The sequence below is a fragment of the Urocitellus parryii genome, chromosome 10, assembly GCF_045843805.1.
Source record: "Urocitellus parryii isolate mUroPar1 chromosome 10, mUroPar1.hap1, whole genome shotgun sequence".
In the NCBI taxonomy this organism is placed as follows: Eukaryota; Metazoa; Chordata; class Mammalia; order Rodentia; family Sciuridae; genus Urocitellus; species Urocitellus parryii.
This window is the reverse complement of record NC_135540.1, coordinates 19,008,914-19,027,505: the sequence shown is the minus strand read 5'-3', so window position 1 is coordinate 19,027,505 and position 18,592 is coordinate 19,008,914. Positions and strand designations below refer to the sequence as shown.

The 18,592-nt window shown below is 39.5% G+C and overlaps 1 protein-coding gene across 4 annotated transcripts in view; it reads right to left on the bottom strand.

Annotated features, from left to right (window-relative positions):
- The window catches only part of Gab1 (GRB2 associated binding protein 1), a 119,484-nt gene that overhangs the window by 17,733 nt on the left and 83,159 nt on the right, over positions 1-18,592 (bottom strand). For 2 of the 4 annotated variants that reach the window (XM_077803413.1, XM_077803414.1), the window contains exons 3-7: positions 15,399-15,624; positions 14,953-15,033; positions 11,136-11,737; positions 9,922-10,007; positions 9,432-9,735 (exon numbers count right to left, since the gene is read on the bottom strand). In XM_077803413.1, the coding sequence (XP_077659539.1) occupies positions 9,432-9,735; positions 9,922-10,007; positions 11,136-11,737; positions 14,953-15,033; positions 15,399-15,624 (1,299 nt within the window). The remainder of the gene's footprint in view (positions 1-9,431; positions 9,736-9,921; positions 10,008-11,135; positions 11,738-14,952; positions 15,034-15,398; positions 15,625-18,592) is intronic. The other 2 variants (XM_026392725.2, XM_026392726.2) reach the window with 1 other exon arrangement.

The window sequence follows — 18,592 nt, the reverse complement described above, 5'->3', positions numbered from 1 at the left end:
ATCAGAGCTACTAATGGCCCTGTCATGTGAGAGGAGTGCATGATGGTACCTAGGTACTTTCAAGATTTATTTAATGAATTACATTTCAAGATACCAAGTGAGTTTACAGACAACACAGAATTCACATATGTAATGTAGGGAAATCATGGAGAATGTGGAAAGTGCCATGAGAACAAGCCACAAATGTCTTTAATGTCCCATTTGTCCCCTGAATTGTGTGCTGTTCTGGTTAAATGGTTTTCTTCTCTTTTTCTCATGCACAACTTTAAAATTTCAGTCCTTTTCCCTTTCACTGTCAATCTATCATTGCTTTACTAATCCATTTGTCTTTCGTTTCTATACAAAGATCAAGCTACAATACATCCTCTAAGACTGCCTTGATTTCAGAAATATCTCTGTACTTCATCATTAATAACCAGCAATTATCAAGGGTTTCTTATGCACTCGGTATTCTAAAAATTACTGAACCCTCCCAGAGAACTGGTAAGACGGGAGGAAAACAGATTTTTCATGTTATCACCGAGCAGCTGGCGCCTGCAGAGTCACCCAGACGCTGACTGGCAGTGCCAGGACAGGGATCCTTTGAATCCACATGGAGGGTTTGTGCTCTTATTCCAGTCTGGAACCCGTACATTAGCTATTGTATTCGTACTGTTTGCTGTGTCCAATGTCTTCTCAACTACATTTTAGGGACTGTACACATTAAATAGAGACATAATCACATTTCTCTGAAGGCCTTTTTACCTTCATGACTAATATATTCTTATTGGTCACAAGAAAAACACGTGAAATATCAGTGACTGTGAGGATGCATGTTATGAGAAATAAGGACTTTTCAAAGAAGTCATGTGATCTAAGGAGACACAAATAAGGCAGAAGCAGATGCATGATATCAGGGAGCTTCATCTTTTCTTTCTCTCTTCCCCCCCCCCCCCGCCACAGTACTAAAAAGACACTCCCTTTCCAGGATATTCCTTGTTTTCTTTTCTTTCTGTGTGCGCGTGGTAGGGGGTACTAGGGATTAAACCCAGGGTCTTGCACATGCTGGGCAAGCACTCTACCACTAAGCTGTAGCCTCGACTCTCTTAAGTTTCATTTTGAGACAGGGTCTTGCTGTGTTGCCCAGGTGAACGTCAAATCTGTGATCTCATGCCTCATTTACCCATTAAGCGGGGATTACAGATGTGTGCCACCATGCCCAGGGGCTCCTTGGTTGGCTGTTTAGAAAACTATAATATTTTAGTTAGGTTTTAAAAGTGCATGCATTTATAAAACTTACAGGTATATTCTGCTATATAAAAAGCTTAAGACTGATTTTCAGGTCAAAGTCACAACCCAGGAATGTTGCAGGAAACGCCTGTGTCACTTAGGCATTTTGGCAGCTTTAAGTCCTTCCTAACTCAACTCAGCATTTATGTTCCAGACAGAAAAGTCAGGCCCCAACGGCTGCCTGATATGACTTACGAGAAAAGAAAGGAGGCAAAGGAGTCCAAGTGTACGTAAGCACTCTCATCTCTGCCTGTCTCCTCTGTGTGCAAATAATCTGAATGTTTTCTGATTGCTATAGAAAACGGTGAACACAGATATGAAGAAATAAGAAGACTAAATAAAACAAAAACAAAAATGAGCCACGTTGATTCTCACATTCTGAGAGTAAACTGGAGCTTCAACCTTTAAATTCAAGCCAGTTACGACTTGGCTTTCTCCAGACTAGGCCTGAATAAAGAATGCAGCACAATTTGGCAAGCAGCACAGACCATGGTGAGATTCCTATTCGTGCTTTAACCCTTAGAGAGGCTGGTACTCTGGATCGTGCAATCTGCTACCCAATTTTGAGTATAACCTGGTAAATCTGACTCTCTGGTCCAGATCTTTTATATATATACACATGGAGAGAGAAAGAGAGAGAGAAGTTTGTTTTCATTATCAAGGAAATCTCCTACAGGAAAGCAAATGTATCCCCCTTGCTGCTCCACCACACCAGGAATTGAACTGAGGGGGACTTAACCACTGAGCCACATCCTCAGCCCCTTTTTATATTTTTTTACAGTCAGGGTCTTGCTGAGTTGCTTAGGGCCAGTCTGGGCAACTTAGTGAGACTTGTCCCAAAATAATAGATAGATAGACAGATAGACAGACAGATCGATCGATCGATCGATCAGGGCTGGGATACAGCTCAGTGGTAAAGTGCCCCTGGTTTTGATTCCCAGTTCTGCAAAACAAATAAATTGATGAATAAATAAATAAGACACAAAAAGGACTTGCACTTCATTTTGAAGTGGCTAAGAAAAAATTCGAATGTATGACTTAATAAATATAAGCTAAAGCTAGATTTGGTTTTATCAAATTTTCACATTATTCTTAAAATAATAAGGATATTTTACTACTTCAAATTTTTCTTTTGTCTCTTTTCTCTATCACCTGAAGGTATATGGGATACAAAATAATTTTGTCATTTGATAAATTTTCACTAAATACATCTGACAGTAAAGGGTCAGGAAGCATAAAGAGGAGGTGGTCCCCCTGATTAAGAAGCATAAATAAATGTATACTGTGCTGGCCTGGCCAGCCATAAAACCACACAGCTATCTATATATTTGGCAATAATTTTATCTCTTTTATGAATTTGTGTTCTTTCTTTTTTAAAAAATATACTTTTACTTGTAGATGAACGCAATGCCTTTATTTTATTTATTTATTTTCATGTGGTGCTGAGGATTGAACCCAGTGCCTCACACTTGCTAGGCAAGCACTCTACCACTGAGCCACAATCCCAGACCTGAATTTGTTTCTATGTGTCATAGAGTTGCAGGATTTTAAAACTAAGGAGCATTCTGTTTAGAGATGATCTAATTTTATGTTTTAAAATAAGAAAATTAATGCAAAAATAAGTAAACTGATGTGTCCCTTTTCATTTACTAGAAGGGAGTAGTTGTTAATGGTAATAAGAGAAAAAAATTCTAGATGTTTGAATTCTTGGTCTTTTTTCCTACTATACTGCTTTTTGACCTCATCAGTGTAACTTATTTTAGGGGCTTACTAGAAAAAAAATCAAAACATCATACTCTAGAAAGTTTGCTATTTAGATGTAAAAGTCCCCAAGCCTCCCCTTGATTTGCTCTTGACCATTAGTTTTTGTTTGTTTGTTTGTTTTCCTGGAGGAGGGAAGACACTTTCAGACTGCCAAAAGTTCCTAGAGCCCATGATCTCAAAACAGTGAGATGATTTTTATTCCAAGGAACTGCCTCCAAGAATGCTGGAACAGCTTGCAAAATCACAAATAACTTGTACAAACCATCATCCTAAGAGAAGGGACCCTCATTGAAACCCTACCACCCTTTCCCACTATGGGGCAAGCAGCACATTGCAGGATGCTTTGGTAGAATGCAGACTCCAGAAAAAAAAAAAAAAAAGTCCTGTGTTTGATGTCTGTTTTCCTTTTTTTGGAAAGTACAGTTCACCAACCTGTTTTGTTTCTTTAAAAGTGAGGAACTCACCCCACATGGCTACATGGCCTCCATGACAATCTCAGTGAATGCTTCTAAAAAACCACTGTAAGTCCTATAAGTTGAGAGTGCCAGAAACAGAATTGGGGTATGCCTTTCCCTTCTGATCCTGTCCCAATTAATGCTTCGAGAACCCTAGAGTCTTGGAAAACTGGGTAAAGTACTCTGAGGGAGATGACGAAAAGAGGGTGAGGTCTCTAACACGTTACATGAAGGAGTACAATCATTTCTTCTATTGCATTCTTAATTCAGAATGAGCTTTCCAGAGCCAATTTGCTTACCTGCATAAAATCCGTTAACATGCGCACAGAATAAAGTCCAACCTCATGGGTATAGCACCCAGGGATAAGGCACCTGCAAGGCATTTGGCATTTGTTCCTTCTTTTGGTCTTTGCCTATTTCCCTCTTGGTCTCCCACTCACCCACCACTCTGAGCCAGTCTCATCTCCCCTCTGAGGCAGGATTGGAGGATGCTGCTTATTCTAATCAGCAGCCCCTGTGCTGGCTGCCCTACTGGACCACCTTAATTGCTACTCAGGCTTGCAGGCTTTCCTTAGAGAAGCTTGCCTCAGAGTGCCAAGAGCTTACCTCAGCGCAGCCCCTTCCCTGGTAATTATGAGAACGTGTTTACTTTTCTGCCTCCTCCACTACATGGTGAGTCTCTGCAGATGAGGCAAGCTTTTCATTCCTTGCATTTGGAGACATAATGCCCAGCAAAGGGGATCCTGTAATGGGTAAGCACTTAAAATCTATAAGGAATGAATGTGAACGAACTGCCTTGTGCTTAGAGCTGGTGGAGTTTCACTGATCAATCTCACATGTTGCTTGTCCTTTAAAAGTGAAAAGGTAACAACTGAATGTATTTCAGAAGTGGGTCATCTCCAATATGGTCAAGGCTGTCACGAGAGTCCACATTTCAATTGAGTAGATGCAATCTTCTCTGAAAAGTGCACACACCAGGTGTCCTTGTAGGTAATGCTCACAGACATTGAACTCAATGTGGACATTTTATTTACCTTCTGTATTATTACAGGTCTGACATAACCTACAGTATTTATTTATCCAAAAGCTTTATAGATGATGCTACTATTTTCAGGGGGCAGCATCAAAATCAAAAAAGAAGATTAATTCACAAGATTATTATCCTCTGCTAATTCTATTTTTAAAAAACATTTTTGGTTGTTGATGGACCTTTATTTTACTTATTTCTATGTGGTGCTGAGAATTGAACCCAGTGCCTCCCACATGCTAGGCAAGTGCTCTACCACTGAGCTACAACTCCAGCCCCTCCTCTGCGTATTCTAAAAAGTCAAGGCAGAGTTCTGAAAAATGTTTATACTTGTTGTAATGGTCTCGATGTATAAAGATGAATATAATGATGTAATGATGGTAATCATACTTGCAGGCCAAGAATACTTAGGAAAAACCCCACATGACAATAAGTATGGAGTAAAAAGGAGCTCCATACTTATTTCCTTTAAACTGCAACAAGTTTAACTCAAAGCACAAACTTTAACACCTATTTATCAAGATATTGATAAATATCAATATCGTATCATTCATTCACCCCCCAAATATCTGAGCCAGTCTCATTTCTGCTCTGAGGAAAAATTGGCGGATGCTGCTTATTCTAATCAGCAGCCCCTGTGCTGAGTATTATAAAAATGTAGTCTTATCTTTTTTGTTTTTTAAAGCATGTTATTTTTTAATTACAGTTGAAAACTTCTTTAGGTGATCTCTTGGAGGAAAAAAAAATGTCTAAATACATCACTATGCCAAAAACAGACGCAAGGAGGGTAGGAGCTCCCTGGGATTAGTCTTCTGGACACTTCCTTCACCAAGGTAAGGTCGCAGACCTGAACATACTTTAACCAAACCAGGTACAAAAAATACCATAAGAAATCCTGCACTGCTTTTTAAAAATCAACACCATAACTAATGTTCTAAGCTACTACAGAGCGGCATGAATAAACAAAATTGAATAAAATATAAAGACTGCATTTGGTGTTCAGATAGCTGCTGTATCGTGTTAGAGGCAGGATGAGGGTGATGGGGCGTGGGTATATTTAGGGATTAAATATGGTACAACTATATAATGACTTCATTTGAGAAAACATGATAGGTAATCTTACAAAAAATTTCCAAACTTTACAAAATTACTTTTCCAGTAGAAAAATAAAACTTTGAGTTGAAGTAATCAAAACAATCTGTCCTGTCCTTGTGATGTATCTGCTTTCCCAGCATTTTACACAATATGCTAAACATGTTCCTCTTCTATTAATATATGTAACATTTGGTACACAGTAAGTACTAGAGTTACAGAAAGAGTCTGATGAAAATGTAGCTACCATGCACTGGATGACAGCCAAGGGTTCCTGATAAAACATCAGATATCAGCACTGTATGTATTTCTGCAGTTTCAGTTACCCCAGAAGTATTTGAAAAACTCATATGTACTCCAAACTACAGCAGCTGATGTCTAAAACTGGGCTAGTAAACAAGACCAGAATGTCACTCACTTGCTGTAGGCCCTTTCTAAGAAGAAAAATCACAAAACTCAGTTATCCTGGGTGTCAAACTAATATTACGGGGCTCCAAAACTAATTGAGCCCTATTTCACAGAAAGGTTTTCTTATGAGTTTCACTTAAAAAGAGATACTGGAAGACAGATTAAGTCATTCATCTGATGTCACAGAATTTGAAATTAAAACACTCATCTGATGCTAATGAATAACGAGAAGGATTTCACAACCAAGTAAGACAGTTGGTTTTACAGTTTTGATTCAAGGATAAACTTGGCTCTGAGATCTGAATTTGGGTTTCAACAATGTTTTCTTTAATGGTTATAACTTTACAAAGCTTTCCCTGCCACATTAAGTATTTTCTCATGCCTCCTTTCTTGTATTATATTTATTTCAAAGTATAAAGGTATAAGGAAAAGAAAAAAAATTTTAATAGTATGATTTGAGTTACCTCTTTACTATTTAACTAAAACAGCTCCTGGTTTTGCTAAAAACTATACGGGTGTTTTAATCTGGGCACACTTTACCAGTTCATTTTGTAACTAAGCAAATATATCAAACAAATAATCCGACCAGTGAGTTCAGGGTGGACTCTGAATGGTTCAGATAACTTTAATTAAATTAATTGGGCTGGGGTTGTGGCTCAGAGGCAGAGCGCTTGCCTAGCATGTGTGAGGCACTGGGTTCGATTCTCAGCACCATGTATCAATCAATAAATAAAGGTCCACTGACAACTTAAAAAAATATTAAAAAAAATAAATTAATAGATCAGTTGATTTTTATGATGCTGGGGATGGAACCCAGGGCCTTGCAGATGCTAGGCAAGTGCTCTAACACCGAGCTACACCAGCAGGACTTTTTCTCTCCCTGCTAATTTTTTTAAAAAAATGAACACAATCTCGACAAGTGACAGAGAACCGTTGACTGGAAGAACTAGGACAACTGAACTCTCATGTACTACAGTGCATGGTACTTTCACTGCATTCACCAGGTGACACAATTTTGAAGCAAAAAGTGGCCACTTATGAAATAACACGGGAAACACAGGCTAAATCAGACATACAGCCTGGTACCCTTCCCCAAACTGAACCACCTCCACATTACGTGGGACCGCAAGATAAAAAACTGTTAAGACTGGGGTTGAATGTAGAGCACTGCTGCCATCACGAACCAAGGTAAACGCGGAAAGCCCCAGGTTAACATTTAAAAAGACATTTCAATATTTCAGAGGTCATGATGGTTGTATCTCAATCCTTCCAAGATCTACAAATGTACTATAAATTCATCCATGTCTAGAAATGCTTTTTGTATACTGTCTGCAAAGAAGAATCTGACTAAGGTCTACAATAAGAATTAGAGACAACTGAAGACCAAGAGAAACAGAAGCAAATATTACTGAATAAAAACCCCTGACACACACACCCTAACCTCTTTCTTCACAGCTCAGGGTCCCCAGGTAGACACCTGAGCCATCAGCAGTCAGTCTGTGGGCTGACCTTGATCTATCACGTGGCCCAGTGTGAAAAGTCAAATTAGTGGGATCACGACAGTTACCATGGGAATCGGCCTCCATTAATTAGAGATGGTGCATTTTTCAGAATTTCAGTCTTCCTTCCTGGTTACAGTGCACTCACATGATAAAGTCAGGAATAAGAGGTATTTTAACTTCAAGTCTGGAGGGCTATATAGTTATTTCTATACAGTCATATTAGAGCAACCCCGTCATGTCTAAGCACTCCAAAGGGACTGAATAACGAAGGAGGCAATTAGAAGCTGAATGGGTGCTGCAAGTGCTCCTGAGAAGAAGCCAGGGGGCAGAACAGAGGCCACAGCGGGTGCTCCAGGCCAAGGCTTTCTGAAAGCACACCTCTCCTCCGGTGGAGGATCACGAGTTCAGAAAAGAAGGGAGAATGCTAGAGAGAACAAAGCAGAGGCCACGACTTCCCAGGAGCCCGAGCGCAGGGAGAGTAGGACCCAGGATGGTCTCAGTCTCCCCTTAGAGCCTTCTTCCGGCACCGTTACACCCCTACTTCAAAATCAAACCAAAACATTTTTCTTAAGCTAGTCTGATTGCTACTCAGTGGTCCCCTCAACTGGAACTTAATTAAAACTATTACTAATAATCTAGTTAATGAGAAATACACACAGACATTACATATTCTTTAAAAATTGCATATAGCACAGGAGGCTTTTCAACGTGCTGACAACCCCTGCACTAAGCCAGAAGCTGTATCACTCATCACCTGGATGCTAATTTATTTGGCTGTCAAGATTAAGTCACACCAACAGCATGCTGCAACAGAAGCAGGTTGTGTGTGTCTAAATGACTTACACATAAATTTTGAAAACCTGAGTAGATATTACCCAACTTGGCTAAAAAGTTTCTTTTACTGAGAGCTTTTAATGAACTATGCTATAGAATTTAATGTTACTTACGATGTCCAGTAAAAAGAGTAAACTAGAAGCATTTATTTATTCCCCAGCCAAGGCAAACTAATTTTTAAAAAGTTGTTACATGGGTAGATAGAAAGCTGTAATTACGTCAAGCGTTGTAAATAATCCTAAATCTGATTTGATTGTGTACTCTCTGAAGAAGAGGTTACACCAAGTAGCAATTAAAGGCCATATACACCTTGTAGAAGTGTTGGGCTTGGTCTGATAATCTCTGTATCATCAAGAGATAATATACACAAAATCCTAGATTTCTGGGTTCTCTTGTTACACCAGGAGATTTGCTGGTATGAGCCCACAGCTTCGGAAGTCAAAAAAGGATTTCAGGCCATCTTGGGACCAGTCTCTAGGCTCCCTCTCATCTGCTCAGATGGCTCACAAGTCTCTGCCATAGCATCTGTCACTTTGTCACCTGCAGTTGCCAGGAGATCCACAGGGGGGATGGCAGACACCCTCAAAGCTAGAAAAGATGTTGCCAACTTGACTTGAATCTAAATCAGTTACAGCTTCCCGCCCCAGGATCTACTAATAAATCCAGTTAAAAGCTACTTTAGGAAGCATCACAAGAACATGTAGAGATTTAAAATGTATGATCTAAAAAATAACATTTTATGTATCAGACTGTTTGTATAACATTTTATTTCCTCCCATTAAATGTATAACGTGAAGAAAAAAAAAGATTGCAGCCGAGTAGGGGTCAAGTCATAACCCCATATAGAGGGGGCAGGGCATTCCAGTTTCTCCTAATTCTCCCCTGTTGCCTGGGTATTCCTTTGACATAGGGATGAGAGATTTACAAATCTCACCTGGGCATCAGTGCAGGTTGCTAATCTATAAATAGCAGTACTGCTTTGTAAACTGATGTCCAAGGTAGAGGAAATATTTCAAGACGCTAACTTCAGCTCTAACTTAGCACACTCCCCAATCCTCTCACTTGGCATGTTCCTCTTACCTTTTCTGTCGGGCTTGAGGTTCCTATCCACTGGGGGTGGCTCACAGTCTGCAACAGGAACTGGCCTTCTGGGAGGGGTCTTTGGGCTGGACCTGAAGCCCATATGAGCAGGAGGAGGCACTTGCATTCCAAATGAAGAAAAATCAAATGTCCCCGGAGTCATTGGCACATAATTGGCTTCCTGAATAGGTTCTGTGAAACTGCTGGAATGCTGTCGTGGGGGCGAGTTGGGATTCATTGGGACGTAGTTTTCATTCAGTTCATCATTTGAAACACTTCCCACTGTCAACACATTTTTGATTTTCTAAAACACACATACATTTCTTTTAATAAACAAAAACCATTGTCAAACATGAAAATACAACTGTCACATCCATTCAATGAATCTGAAGGTACTTTCATTTTGTGATCTCAATGAGTCTCAAGGTACTTAGTGGGAAGACTCTGACAATGAAATACACTCAACAATGCTAAGGTCATGTATACTTACGAAGTGGTTATGGAAGCCTTCAAGTGAACTAGATCTATCGCTGGGAAATGTTCGTGGAATATCATAGCAGTCTTGAGAACTAGCATCTAGAATAAAGAACAAACTATATCAGCATTTTCCATCTTTGCCTTGCTCAGGGCAATCAGGAACGATCTATTCTCTTTCTTTCTCTGCACACCCTGATTTAGAGGGATGCTCACAGAATTTACTTCACACTGGCACACAAAACTACCAGAAAATGCAGACACATTACTTATATGACAAACAACATCCACATCTGATTATGAGATTGAACCTTTGGCCTAACTTCTATCTCACTAACTTATAACTAGGCTACCCAAATGCATGAAGAAGAGATTTAGAAACTGATATTGAATGAGAAGTAAGTACTGACAAAATATTTCTTAGGATACATTAAATCTTTTTCTTTTTTAAGCTAGCCAGAAAAACTCTAATGTGAGATTTTACTACATCGTTTTAAAGAGTATGTGCATCAAAAACTTGGGCTTTCTATATTTAGGACTTGAAGAATCTCAGAGAATAACCCAAACCCATTTCACCAACTGTTTAAGGGCTCTAATTTCTGACTGCAGGCTCTTTGAAAAGGTGTAAGAAAAGTAATAGACACAAGCAGTTAACTGTAGTGACCAGTGGTAAGAGGAGAGTGCAGAACCATGGAATCAGATAGACCTCAAAGAAACAAAATGCACAAGGGCTTGACTGTAACAGAATGATCACCTGCTAGACACGACATGAAAACTACTTATAGAGGAAGGAAGGAAACAGAGCCCAGATGTGACACAGAAGTGACCATAATGGCACACAAACACAGGAAAGAGTAAGCCTGGAGAGGCTTCGTGGCTGGTCCATTTCCTGCTCCTGTTTTAGCAGACAGCCTATGCACCCAGGAGCAGGGAAAGTGGGAGGGGCATCAAGAGGGCCATGTTCTCCACGAGTGGGCAGCTCCAGCTTGCTCCCATCCAGCAGAGCACACGAGGGGGCACGCGCACACACACACACCCTCACTCATGCACACATAGCCTTCCCTGGTCCACTGAGACTCTCAGATCTTGGCTACACCAGCTCTTTCTGCAGAGCTGAAGGAAAAAATAGGCTACCATTGAACACCATACTACACTTAAAAGAACAATTAGTTGGAAAAACAGATTTTCTGTCATTAACCTCTAGTAGGGTAAAAACTAACTAAAGCTGACCTTTTCGCAATTTGTTCAAATCCACGGTGGAAATGGTATTACTACGTGACGGCGGCACCCCTGTGGTAGGGACACAGTAACTACTGTCAGTGTCTGAGGCCATGCGTGGGATGTTGCACGTTTCCACAGGAGATCGGTCATGAGCTGGATGTGGTTTCGGTGGCCGAGGTGGAGGGATATCTGGAATATTGTCTAGCTTGGATGTCTGTCCCAAGGTTCCTTCTGGAAATGTCCGTGGAATCTGGTAAGTATTACCAGGTGTTGGAGGAATGTCATAACTAATAGAAACGTGCCTCATTTGAGTCTCTACACTGGATGTCCCCAGTGGGGTGTTAAAAACATAAAGTTCTCCATCTGCTTCAGTACTCGATGGAGACTCCTTTGGCAAAACGTCGTGAGAGTAACTCCTGGGCAGGTTGTAAAGACTGGAGTCCACAGAGACAGACATAGCACGTGACGGTGGAGAATCATACATCATTTGTTGCTGAAAAAAGCCATTCATTCCATGTTTGCTCTGGGAAGAAGTAGGATTTTTATGAGAAGGGACGTTATCATTGCAGTCTGTTTCAGAAGAGGTGGATTTTGCAGAATCGGCGTGGGTTCTACATGAAAAGTGTTAATGACAAAATATAACAGGGTCAAGAATAAGAACGCAGTTTTGGTAAACATATTCAGAGCTTAGCAATCAAAACATCTGTTCTTATCCCCCATTAGATTGTTTTTGTGTGATCTGTAGATTTCAAGCACAAATGTTCTTTAGTTTTTGTATGATTACAAGACAACAAAACCACCACCACACACCACCAGCAGCGTAGTAATTTCTTCCCTATACCTGCCCGCTTCCCCAAGTCTCCCTATGAAATTCACACATAAGAACCACCATCCTGGGCTGGGGATATAGCTCAGTTGGTAGAGTGCTTGCCTCACATGCATAGGGCCCTGGGTTCAATCCCCAGCACCACAAAAACAAAACAAAAAACCACAGTCCCTAAAGCCCTGCATGAGACAGATATGGTGAGTGTCTGGGAAAGGAAAATGAAGAAGGCACAGGGACAAGAGAAGTCTCCCGTCAGAACATGCAGACGCCTGGTGCCCGTCCAGTTCATCAAGTTGACAAATCTGTGACTCTGCAGAACTAAACGCCAAATGATTGCCTGGTACTGAGGAAGTCCACCGAGACCCATAAGGAGGGGGCAACTTAATGGGTTCCCCATATCTTCCCTTATCCTAATTTCCTTTAATAAATTTATAGTTAACTCTACGAGAGGATCAAAATACATGAGGTAGAGTTCACCAACTCCAGATGACAACCTCGATATTTCTCATTTGAGAGTATCTCTGCTTTGGGTACATTTTCCATCTCTGTATTCTGAGGTATCACAAAACTGGTTTAAGCCATGATGAAGCTGACCATACAAACAAGATACCTGAACTACCCATACACGTTGTCCAAAGTCCTGCAGGAATTTAAACTCTTTTTCTAAATAACTTGAGATTTTTTAAAAAGTGCTTATCTTCCCTAATTGCTTAGTAACATCGGCATTGTACAGTACATTTACCCACTGAAACTCTCACCCCAGGGTTTCAGAGAACCCATACTGTGCTAACCCAATGTTTCTTCTCCTTCCCTGATCATTGCCCTCTTTTCAGTGACTAGCCCCGCCCCCTGTGCCTTTCCAGATGAAAATGGCCAACAGAGTCCAGGCCTTTAGTCATCACACATGCTGCTAGAAAAAACCTGTTTTTCACACATTTACTTTCTTCTTTAAATGCTGACAAATCCCATATTCTCCCCAGATCCTGAGTTCCATATTTTCGAACTGATATTTCTACTTGTGTATTCTTGGTGAATTCTGGGTTCATATAGTTCTGGTGACATCTGCTGTACTGAACCTTCCTAAGTGGCCTTCCCTCTTCCAATCCATCCAGCAGACCACATTGCTATGAGACATATTTTCAAAATAGAGTTTTTATATTATTCAAATCCTCAATGGAAAACCCATTAGGTCCCTCCAGGCTGTGGGAACTACAAAGCCACAAATATAACTTGGCTCCATGTTCCATGTCCTCTTCCTCCCCAAATCAAACCTCTCCCCAAGCAGGCTCTCCTTTCATCTTCTTTCTACTGTGCTCACATCTCTTTTACCCCAAGAAATTTTCTTATGAATTACTAATGATATGCTCCTTTTCTTACACCAACTAGGTTCAGGTCAAACCCTACTCTTCTGAAGAGATTTCTCACTGTTTTCTTCATCTTAGAAACACTTAGACCATTCCTTGATGGAATTTTGAATGCACCTATGCATAATCTAAAATTTGCATAATCTAGAATTTTCATGAATGGAGAAGCTAAGAGATGTTAGGGGTATAATTAGTGGTAAGCAAAACTTCCTACTGCCATTTAATGTTTAGTGGAGAAAAATAAAACTACCAAGCTATTTCCAATACTATGATAAAACAGAGATATAGGGAAACCATTTGAGCACAAAAACTCAAGAAAGACATTTAATCTAACCTACAAGTTTGGGGAAAATACTTCCTAGAGGAGCTCTTGTCTGAGCTGGGAGCACTGAACATGAACATATAAATACTTAATGCTTCTATTCTTGGACTTCTTAATAAGCTTCACTTACAAACTCCAAAGGTGACTGTATCTGAGGGGACTGTGTCTTACTGTCACTTTTACAAAATACTGATGGCAAAATATATCTGGGTGATGATTTAAAGCATAATTTGAAGCATAATTTACATTGCAACAGAAATACTCTGAAACCAGGGAAATCAATGAAAGACACTAACATAAGGAAAAAAAAAAATGTTCTGAAACCTGTCATTTTGCTGTTGGTTTTAAAAAGTGAATTTCCAGAAGTAAAATCTTCGTTAGTAGCACAGGAAACAAAGTTGCAAGTGTGTAATTTTAAATTCTCACAGCAAACAAGCACAATCAAGTTAGAATTTGATATTGTTAACTAGTGTTGATTTATAAAATTTTCTTGCTCTTACAGGTAAAATCCCATTACAACAAATATATAAAAAAACATCTTTGGAATGCTTGTGAGAGGCTTCTGTCACCTTGGGAAATAGTTTGCAGAAACTATTATGTGGATTTTAACAAACCCTACTTAAATTTTTGTTAATAATGGCTTTTTAAATGAAAGCTTTTTATGTCATAAAAGCAATAAGACTTAATAACTTACAGCTTTTTTAATTTTTAAAATTTGTTCTAATTAGTTACACATGACAGTGGAATGCTACAACTGTTTCAAAAACACCTTTCCAGTCTAATATGCAAGTCACCCCACTTTTATACTGCTCATAAATATACCACTTGATGGTGATGTCACTAATGGCCACATGGCTGTTAATGGCAGAGATCCTTTTCTTGCTTCTTTTAAAAGAGTAAAACAACTGTCTCAAACTCCCTCTGTCACTTTAAGCCTCCAACCACGACGACATCAAAGGTCAAGGATGATCAAATTAAAATTACCTTACAGCTTGTAAGAGGAGAGAAGTGTGGGAGGAGGGAGGGAGATGGCAGGCTACCCAGGGATTGGGGAAGGACTTATGGCCCCTGTGGTCAAGCACCGCAATCCATATGCTTCTTTCTACTTAGAAATTTGACAGGTCAAGGTTTGGGCTAAGTGCTGCTTCAATGTTTGGTATAAAGATTTGAAAGTTTCATTGCTTTAAGCATTACATGTAATATCATCAAATTTCTCTAAACTCCAATTTTATAATTCCATAGAATCTGCCATATTGGGATTTTACCTGTAAGAATAATTGCTCACACAGACCAAAAGAACTATGACACACTCACTGCAATGGAATCGTTTTGCTTTCAAAATCTTCTAGTAGCAGGTATTCCTCTCCTTCTTCAGAAACAAAAGATGACCCATGGCTGGTTTATAATCACATAAGAAATGGAGCAAGATCACCATTTACAAATCAGTGAACTCTGTTAAGCAAGTAATACTGCAAGTCTCTAAGAAAGACTGAAACAGTAGCCTGTCTTCACAAGAGTCTTGGAAGTACAAGTGTCTGCCACAGACAGCTTAGACTATGTTTCTTCAATAAAACCTCCTGAATATCAGAAATCATTAATTGGAGGGATATAGGCCTGAAATACAATGCCACTAGGTAAGCCTATGGAGATGGCTTCTTTCAAGCCTTCAAGTCAAGGTTGAAAAGTTTAAATGTAAGATTTTAAAATGTACACACATAGACGCACACACGCACGCACACACAGAGGCACAAACGACTTACCTGGTGGGTTCAGGCTTCTTGCTTTGACAGTTGATCAGCAAGAGGTAGTCTTGAGGATCCTCCTGGATGCCAAGAGTTTCCGGGTGTGGTGGAAGGCTGATTAGCTGATAGGAAGGAGGTAGAGCTGTGGAGGATGGATCCACCTGGACAGATGGTGGTGCCGTATTTATAGCAAAAGGTGAATCAGCTGGTGCTTGCAGGGAGCCGCCAGGTGGCTTCACGGGATCTGCAATGCCAAAGTTTAACTCTCACTGTCCGTCCCATTTTAAGAACATTTTTCTGTTGTTGTTGTTGTTATTAAGCAAAACTACTTTAAGTTTGGAGTGAAATTACTTCAGCACACCAAAACAGAATAACCATGACAAAGTCAGTTAAAACAAACACTACCAAATGGAAACATTTAGGAAGAGATTTGTTCATGTCAAGGAGATCGAAAATGTACCAGGGGCTCTAAAAATCTCAAATTAGACAATCTTTAGTTTTATGGCTACTGAATGAAAGTGCTCTACAATCTTAGCAGAAGAGATAGATTATTTACTTATTTATTTGTGGTGCCAGGGAACAAACCCAGGGCCTTGTGCATGCGAGGCAAGTTTTTTCCCCCTGATAAAAATCATGTCACTTCCTAAGCTGGAGACCTGTTTGGTGACACGGTGACATGCTGCTGAGTCCCAGGGCTGCTTTTCCTCTTTCATTTATTCTACTGCTCATCTTTTCTTTATACTTCTGGCAGGACTAGGGAGAAACAGTTTTAATTATGAGACTGATGGATTCTGTTCATGACCAGGGAAAGGGCTTCTTTAAGGCTTCACCCTGTCTCTTAGCTCATGGCTTTCTCTGCCAGTTAGTGGGCACAAGGAGCATTTTCAGGAAAGTGGAGGAGAAGTACTTTATTAAGCCCTTAACCATGTTCTGAAAAGACACATGAAAATAGCTAACTACATTGTGTAGAAGGAGATAATTTGAAAACAAGTTGAAAATCTAGAAATAAAATCCCTCTGTAATTACTGACATAACCAAGTATAATTTTAAGGGCCCAGAAGGAATATACTCTGTTAGTTTGGTGAGGAATACAAGGCTATAAAGGTAAATGTTCCAGATATAAATAAACAAATTTGTTTGTCGCCTGTGTATGTTTGCACAGAAAAGGCTGAGTTAAAATTGACTTTTTTTTTTTTCAACAAAACATTACGTGAAAGATGTTAAAAGAGGTAAGGGAATTAATGTTCTATCAAATGGGATCGAGGTCACCTGACCTAGACATTCGCCAGAGAAGGGATCACTGTAAACTGTCTTCTTTAGATACTTGCTTGTGATAATGTCCTTATGTATTTAACCATAATATTCCCATAAACAGCATAGACAAGTCTATTTAGCTCATTTTACAACTCTTTCAGGTGCTGAAGGTAGGTTTCTAATTGTGAGGTCTAAATGTAACTGTATCCCCAGTTGTGACTCAATAGCAAACAGAGGTTCAGAAACAGATGTTGGGGGAGGGGGATGTTTCAATCTGAGGTAGAAACTCCCTGAGCACCTTCTCTCTGTCAAACCAGAAGAGATTAGAGCCAGAGATTTTTCCAACTCCTCTACCTGCTTCTCGAGAACTCCATGAGCCCTTCTGGATGCTCATAAGGTTTGAAAACTTCTTTCAATTAGAGAATATAGTCTGAGCAAACAGGCTGAACTAATTTCTGACTTTTTAATCTTTGTGATGCTCCAGGTAAGGTCAAGTCTTCCTACAGGCTTACCTAGCAAACTCTAACACCCTAGGTCAGGAGTTAATGAATTCTTTCTTTTTCAGGAGGATGAGAACAGAAATGGTTAGAGTAAATTTTTGGACACTTACATAATGATGTCATAATTTCAGTGGGTACTCACAAACTCTTGTTGTCCTGTCTAACAACCTAGGCTGATTACAAAACAATGTATATAACATAACCTTCTGAAATGTTTCACTCTTTTGATGCGGTTGTGAATACACAGATTTAATTCAAGGAGATTTAAAATGCTAGAGATTAAATAGTGACTCAGAGTAAATCCCTCTGGATTTAAGAGAGCCATGAAAAATATCTACCTTTTAAAGGCAAGCTTAAAAAAAATATATACAACACTAGGAAGGAAGAAAGGAGAAGGCAGTTAACTGTATCCTACAGGTTGTATCCACAAGTGTATTTTATATGCTTCTCTTTTCCTCTATAGTAGAAGCACAGAAAAATTCAGTAATCTAGCTCAATTTTTAGTTCTCACCAAAACAAAATAAAACTAAACAATGACAATCCTTCACTCTATAAAAATCATATGAATTCTAGTGACTGTTTTTATAGATACACTTTTCCTTTAATACTTTTTTTAAACTTGATGGCTAAACCCTAAATGAATTAAGTGATTCATCTTAAGTGGGAAAAGAAAATCCACCCGGCCAGGAAACCACAGTCTGACCTTGTTTTATTAACACAACGGGACCGTCTCATTTCTAACCTTCCATATCTCCTACCTATGAATGATCAGAGCATTTTAACCTCTTTAAAGAGACCTGGGATTTAAAGGTTCCTTTTTCAAAATTATCTCATTTATATACTGCATGAACATTAAAAGAGGCAAAGAGCTGGAGAAAAATTCCCATGATGTTCACGAGCAAGCTCATGAAAGAAAAGACCTTAAAACATCCATTAACAGCCACCCCCTCCCCTTGCAGACAATACTGGCACACACAGGACTTCAACAGGGCCGAGGAAACCACTCTACCACCTGGGCTCAGAAAACACAACATCTTCAACATTCTGGTCTCTGGGTTCTTTTCAGTCATGTTAATTTGACTATAACTCAGCTCTGCATTATTTTAATACAAGCATTGTACAGTGTCTAAATATTCTCTGACAATTTCTCCCTACAGTTTAATGACTGGCCTAAGACAAAAAAACTTCTGTTCACCTTATAAACATGTTGACTTGTACCTATCTCTACACCACAAATAATGGAACAGGCCATTCTGTTCCCCTCCTTGCTCACGCCTCTGAATTACTGCTCTAAGGAAGGCTAGTATCAAGCTTCTAAGAACCAAACATTGGTTTAGGGTTTGCTTGAGCATGAAAAATAATCTCCTACTTCGTAATTCAGAAGACGTGAAGAGTATAATGAACATTCATTAAAGGCCTAATAAGCTACTGGAGTGAAGTCCTAATTGAAATATACTT